The sequence below is a fragment of the Semicossyphus pulcher genome, unplaced genomic scaffold (assembly GCF_022749685.1).
Source record: "Semicossyphus pulcher isolate SPU_LCO1_2020_fin unplaced genomic scaffold, fSemPul1.0.p SCAF_15, whole genome shotgun sequence".
NCBI classification, from domain to species: domain Eukaryota; kingdom Metazoa; phylum Chordata; class Actinopteri; order Labriformes; family Labridae; genus Semicossyphus; species Semicossyphus pulcher.
This window is the reverse complement of record NW_027211659.1, coordinates 19,893,113-19,900,439: the sequence shown is the minus strand read 5'-3', so window position 1 is coordinate 19,900,439 and position 7,327 is coordinate 19,893,113. Positions and strand designations below refer to the sequence as shown.

At 37.3% G+C, this 7,327-nt stretch overlaps 1 protein-coding gene across 1 annotated transcript in view; it reads right to left on the bottom strand.

Moving 5' to 3' along the window:
• Positions 1-4,249: 4,249 nt before the first annotated feature.
• Positions 4,250-7,327, bottom strand: part of stxbp5l (syntaxin binding protein 5L) — a 135,091-nt gene continuing 132,013 nt past the window's right edge. Inside the window, exon 30 of the mRNA XM_069662688.1 lies at positions 4,250-6,963. Coding sequence (XP_069518789.1) covers positions 6,922-6,963 — 42 coding nt within the window. The 3' untranslated portion in view covers positions 4,250-6,921. The remainder of the gene's footprint in view (positions 6,964-7,327) is intronic.

Below are 7,327 nucleotides of genomic sequence, written 5' to 3'. Positions count from 1 at the left end.
TTAACTATCTGCTGAATGAAAAGGGGCGGGCTAAACACGCCCGATGTAACACTCAGATTGGTCGCCGCATCCTCGAGTCTGGGTTTGATTGGGTAAATGTGCAGTCGACTACTCATCTGATCGGAATCTGATTGCACAGAAATGCGGAAGTTTAAGCAATGGTACGTTCAGGGAGTTTTTTAAAATCAACTTTATCGCCACAGTAAGTAGGCTACATAAAAACGTGTAGTCAAAATACAGTCTAGGGGCCACGCTTGTGATATTAATGATAAGGGAGATGAATTAATAAAAATGTAATTAAATATCTTGGGAAGCTTACAGATGCCAGAGGTTTAAACAACTTTTTTTGTATGTAAAGTCAGATATAGAGTAAATGTAAAGTTTGGTGTTGAAATGAAACTGTAAACAGATAAATCTATCAATCTATACATTTCCCCAAAATAACACAAAGTCAAGATAAATATAGTGCAATAAATTTACTCCACATTTGTCCGGCAAGTGGGCAATACTCACTGTGCTCTTGACAATAATAATAATGAAATAATATTAAACCAACATTGAAAAAAAAATAGATATATGTTTATAAAAAAATATCTATTGTTCCATTTAGAAATACTGTGAGCAGTGAAGTTATGCTTGTAGATTTAAGAAAATGTTTGGATCATTTGTTTATGTAATGGAGAAAGCTTGAGGGAGATTTTTTTTAGCATTATTAATGCATATCAACAAAAACTCAAGATTATTAGTTTCTTATACGCTTGAAGAAGCATCTGAAGTAATTAATTTGAAAGTTTAGCTTATTTAGTGTTGTAGTGTTGTGAATGTTAATCCAAAAGGCAACAAGGCCTTTCGGGTTACGCTTATAGAATTACCATGACCTGGATGACTGAGAACCTTCACATACATTTGTAAAACATAATGACAGCATATCGAGTATTGATATTAAGTTTCATACTCCTTTGCTCTTAGAGAGAAGAATCCTACACCCAAAAAATAAGCCACTTACATACATATTTATATTTATAAGTATTATAAGTATAATATAAGTATTTTTTGCTTTTTCAGTAATTGTAGTAAAAAGAATACATACCTTACTTTTGTCCTATGACTAGCTATATAGGTGACAGTCTTTTTTTTACAGGGGTATAGCAAAAACCATAAGCCTTAGCAAAGAGTTCTGTTGTACACACTGGCCATTATGGCATTGAGACAGAAAGCCACATATTCTAAAACCCCACCCAGCTGAGCAGAAAACAATTGGTAACACAAAATTCTGCCCATTGCTGACACCCTAACAAAATGGCTGGTTTCAATATGTCAAATGATCATTTTAGCACCACGTCAAAAGGAGAGGACCTGGTATAGGCCTACTTTAAAACTCAATCATGTTACTTTTTTTTTATCAGAGTCTCTTCTAAGTATTGACTTATTTTAGTTTTTGACACTATTTGTAGTGCATCACACCACAAAGCACTTTTGGGGCGTTCTGTTGTTCGTAAGCAGATCAACAGTGATGAGCCACCTTCACTCAATTCAAAGTTAAAGGAGAGCAATGAATTGTTTTCCCCTCCAGTGTGTGGGTGGGACCTTGCATTCTGTCCTTTTGATTCTTTTATAAATGTAATTACTAAATAAGTAAGTCGCTTATTACTTATAAAAGTATTAATATTGATATATTTTTTAAATTTACATGCAGCAGCATATGACAGCAGATTAGAATAGAAAAAACTTTTGCAAAAACTTTGGTGGTTCTTGATAATGAGATACTGCCTTCAATCCAGGCACATGCACAGATAGGACCCAAGGGGGCTTAAGCCCCTGCCCTAGTGCACCCAGAGTCAAAATGTGCCCTTAATTTGTTTTTTTAAATTCTATCAAATATAAAGACGGAAATGTAAAGTAGTACAAATCTGTGGTGTCTTGTCTGTGGAATAATGTGGTTCAGTAGAATATAAACAGTTCCCATGTTATCAACATAATGTGAGATTATGGATGACGGCAGTGTGACAACATTAGGGTGGGAATTAATACATGTTGGGGGGCAAGTGCCCTTTTTTTTGCTTGAGCCCCTGACCCCCAAAAGTCTGAGCATGGCCCTGCTTCAGACTTGCAGAGGCATTACTCTGCTGCTATGCATGGATGCAATAAGCTTTCACCTTTTATCACTGTACATTTTGACCAAAGTACCCAGATCTTCCACATTGTGGGGCCCATGATGATATGCGTACTAGTTTTTTAAAGCCCCTGGAAACTAGCAAAAATGCATATATGATATCAGTTGTGAGTGTGTCATAAAGCATCCACAAAAATCTGAGTGAAAATAAACGTTCAGAACCACAAGAAAATCTTCTTGAAAAACAGCTTGTTTGGCTGTGCAGACAATTTCTCAGGACTGTGTAGGCGTGGCAGCTCCCGTGTTGATTGACACCTGCCAGGGTCCGCCTGTCCGAGTTCTCATGGCAACTGTCAACACAACAATGGCGCATGGGAAAGCAGTGTTTCCTCTAGGACTTTCAGCAGCAGGGTAGAGGGTGTTGTACCACCCAGGTATGTGCACATGTGCACATCATATCAAAACTATTGCTGTAAGGTGATTAAAAAAATGATTCTAATTAATTACAGGCTTTGTAATTAACTGATTTCAATTAATCTCCTATATCAATGATTTCTGTGAGAAGCACATAACATGTAGACTTACCCTCTTTATCGATGGTTATTTCTTACTTCCACACTTTAATTGTACTTTCTTCTTCACCTCATTAAGTTTTAATTCACAAACTACTTTAATCTGATCACTTTGCTTAAGTCCCCCAACACACCTGCACCTCTGCTCCCTGCACCACTACTGGCCCCGCTCAACCCCCCCGCCCCCGCTTCTGTCTGTCTCTCTGTCTGCTGTGCTGACTGTCTTCATCAGCAGTCTGTTTCATTAAGTCACAAAAGTTACATATTTTCTCTTTCGCAATTCAGTTCTCACAGCACGTGAGTCGCGTGTGCACAAGGGACGTTATTAATGACGTAGCGATCTAAACGATCGATCGGTGTGATTGCCAAGACTTCACGAGTTCACTGTTTTAGTGGTCTTCCTCAATGAGGAGAGGATGGACTATCGTTGATTTGCAGCGGAAATGTCCAAAGAGTCGTTCAATTACAACTTCTGAAGCAGCGGCTGCAACAATTCACTAAATGTATGTGGCGGAAACACTGCTGCTTCTCAAGTCCGCCGCATTTACAAAATAAAAGAATGACACTTGTCATCTCAGATGGTGGATGTGCACCCGGGGACAGCACACACAGGCATGATGGGAAAAGGCAATCGTTAGGTAGGTAACTGCAACAGGTATGTGCAGAGATGTTCAAGGTATGTGGACACGAGTTAGCGCAGAGAGGGATTGATCGCGAGCCCAGAAGTGTTATTGCACCTGTGAGGGCGGGGCAACTGCTGTTGATTATTTCAGGATTGGTTCGAGAAAATTTATGACGACATAAATATCTTCACTGACCACGCCCATTTTAACCCCAGTGTCAGGGAAGTTAACAAAGTAAGAGTAACTCCAGTTTGGATTAAAAGTCATTTCTAAAACTTTTAACATGCTTACAAGTATGTACATAAGACTGCATAGGGAGAAGGATTTTGTGGATTTGGGTTTCCAGGGGCTTTAATGTTTGTATTATGTACTGAATCCAGAGTTATGCATAACCCTGTGTTATTTCTTCATTATTATTCTTGATATGCTACAAAAAAGCAGCAAGTTCAATGTCTTTAGGGAGTTCAGATCAGGTTGGTCAGGTTAGACATGACTTTTATCTTGGAAACTGGAGTTTGAGTCCCGTGTAGAACTAGACTCAACGATGACATTTTCACCCAAACCATCTTTTCTTAAACTTACCAAAATACTTTTGGTGCCTTCTTTCATGTAAATGTGAAACAGTGGAAGTTTGGGAAGGTTAAGGATCCAAAATTACTTTAATGATTTCAGGATTTAATGCATTCTTGCCCCTGTAATAAAGCAAAAAGTACTTTATTTTAATAATAATAAAACATCACTGTATAGTTTTAAGCCTGCTTTATGAAAAGGAAGCTTCTTCTTCCCCTCTCAGCATTCTGGCGACAGTAGTAGAGAACTGCAGATGTGGTGATGCTCAGATGATACTCTGTATTTTAGCATGTAACATACCACACTGTACTTCATATAAGAAAAAACAGCAGCTGATTCTGGTCTGGGGTCAGTGAAGCAGAGCTCTCAACTGTTGTACATCAATCAATGTTTATTTCAGTTTTGCATCAACATATTTTCAGTTCTTTTTTGTCAAGTAATTTCTATTACACTAGTATAATATCTATAAGAACAAAAAGTGATAGAATCCATTTATATAAGACAAACTTTGCTGCCATCAAAGAGAAAACCAGAGAAATGCTTTTTTAGGATACAACAGTGTGAAGAACTACAGAGTTCCAGTGAATTAGACAGAGCCAGAATACCAGATACAGTACCAGCAGTAACAGGTACAACATATACAGAGAAAAAGAATGTCTTTTACTGTTTTTTGTTTCACCTTTCTCCTAAGATTGAACTGTACATTTAATAGAAAAACCAAAAACATACAAATCAAAACTTACTAACAAAACACCCTGTCAGTAGAAGTCAGAGTTTTTTAATTTTTATTTTGGTATGTATTTCGGGGTTTTTTTAGTCCGTGTTTTCTCTGCCACTGAAATAACTGCACCGAACACAAATCTCATTACCGGTACAGAGAAGGGAGAGATATTTGTTTTTTGACATGTTTAAGACACCTCATTGAATCATTCCAAAGTCTTACAGTCCAAGTTAATCACTTTCAGGTGATGTGGGTTCAGCAGCCTGACAGGACATAGGCAGAAATGACTATCATTGCAGAGAAATTCCTTGTAATTTTTTAGGTTTTGAGTGTATATGTTGCTGTGCATATATTAAGAGGGATTGAGGTCAATACGATCAAGGCGCAATGCTTCATTGATGTTAATGCCAATGTGCATGGACGCCTGATGTGTGAGATGGATATCAATATGCCTCTGTTTGGTTTTTCAGATCAATTCATAATATAGACAAATGCACAGGTACAAAATATCCTCCTCATTAAATACTGTTTGCCAGTGTCATGTGGCTACCCATTGACATGTACAACACAATCACAATATGATACACAACCATGTATCATGAAACATTTGCTGTTTTTAACGAACAAGAGCCACCAGTTGAGAGGCCAATACCATCAAATATAGGACTGCAACAAGAGGAGATCAAAGTCATCAAGAACAATATTGAACAAAAAGGAACATTTGCCTTCAGGTGAATTGTTGCAAATGTTTTACACATGTACATAGTTTCTTCACTGACTCTCATTAGAACATCACTGAAAACACTGTTTTTTTCTCCTAAACCTGGGGGAGTGGGTGGCAATGTAACAGAAGTGCTTCCGTCTCCTCTAAGTATTCCCCGACATGCATACACTGACAAACCACATTGTTGTGATCATGAATAGAGGACCGTTCAGGTCTAAAGGTGAAAACGCATAAAAAAGAACTCAGGTGGGGAGAGATTGAATTTGATTGCTTTGGTAGAGAAAGAGTCTGGTTGAACATTTGTGACTCTCTTTCTCTCCCACACACACTTACAACCTAATGGCTCACTTAACTTTTAAAACTGAAGGCAGCTAGAGACTCAAATTGTTAAACAGCAACAATGGACTTTTATAAAGTTGAAAATGATAAATGCCCTCTATTGCTAACTCCAAGAACAGTTTCTTATGTTCAGATCAAACAGGAAACAAATCATGACTACCACAAATTAGCTCTTTGTTGATTTACAATGAGTGCACTGACTCACCTTCTTTTTATGGCACATAAATTGTACATCGGTTCATACTATAGATATAAGCACATTGTTTCCAGAAAACTCTTTTCACTCTTTCTGCATTTGCATACATCTAACACCAATCTGCTCTCTGTTTCCATTCGACTGTCGTTGGGGAGTGAGATATTCATCATTATTTAATGCTTTTGTTAGCAGCAGCAGCAGCAGCAGCCGATAAGTGAAAATAAATTAGTGTGATTAGACTATGCAGAGGAAAGTGTATATACTACTGATTTGTGTTTGCACTGTGCAGCCCAGAGTTATTGGTAAGAAGATACTGTAGTTGTAGCATTAGAAAGAACATAGCAGTAGCATTATTCTAAGAGTGTAGAGAAAACTAAATATGTGTAACTACCGTATATTGTGGCAAGTAATATTTAATGAGACTCAAAAAAAACAACAACCAAAAAATAAATTGATTAATAATTAAAAAAGGCAAAAGGAAGTTTTGGCTTAATAGCAATGCAGCTATACATTTCCCTTTTTATATATAGTTTTTGTCAAAATTTCGAAAAATATAATTTTTTTTTCATAGTCTCTGTTGTAAGCTTACAGATTAAATAAAATGTTTTAAGTTGTATCTTCTGTTAAAGTAGCATGCTGCTTTTTAATATGGCAGTTGGATATTTTTAATACTCATCCATTTTTGCTTCATGCATTTCTTGTTGATTTCTTAACTTGTGACTATCTACACAGTGAGGTCCAGAAAACCCAACACACATACACACAAACATACACGCATACACACACAAACAGACTTGTCAGATATTTCCGGTTCCATCATCAGTCCTTTAAAGGCCACCATTCTCTCTCTGGACTTATCTTTCTGTACTTATCACAACATGTTGGGAACTAGCCCATCCTCATCCTATGTCAAGAAGACAGTGCCTTACACATAGCCAGTCCTTGAGCCGTGAAGACTAAGTCACTCTTGAGTCTCTCTTGTGATTGCTCTTTTTTGTAGAGTGAAAGTCATGGCAAACATTTCCCAGCAATCCAAGGGCCACCTCAGCCTTCTGTCCTGCCATTACAACTGGTACCACTTCTTGTCCTTGCACTTTAGCATCAGCTGCAAGAGAAAAAGTCACATATTGTTGATGGTAAGGAATAACAAGTCATCACTGCTTCATTTTCTTTGTAGCACCTTTCTTTAAAATGACACAATATTCTTTTTTAAAGTTTGTTTTTAAGAGGTTTTAAGTAGCATTTCTGAACATAAGTGTAGTATTTTGACTAAAACGATGACAGCACAGAGTTGGCGCCACCATGAGGTCCTCTTAAGTGATGGGACTAGACAGCACAGATTTATGTGATTAACATATTTTGTTTTAAAAGTTAAAGATAAAATCTTGCGTATTTCAGTTTCATGCTCTTGAGCACCACCCACTGGCAATAATTGGTAATTAAAGATGCACAGTTCCCAATTTAACCAG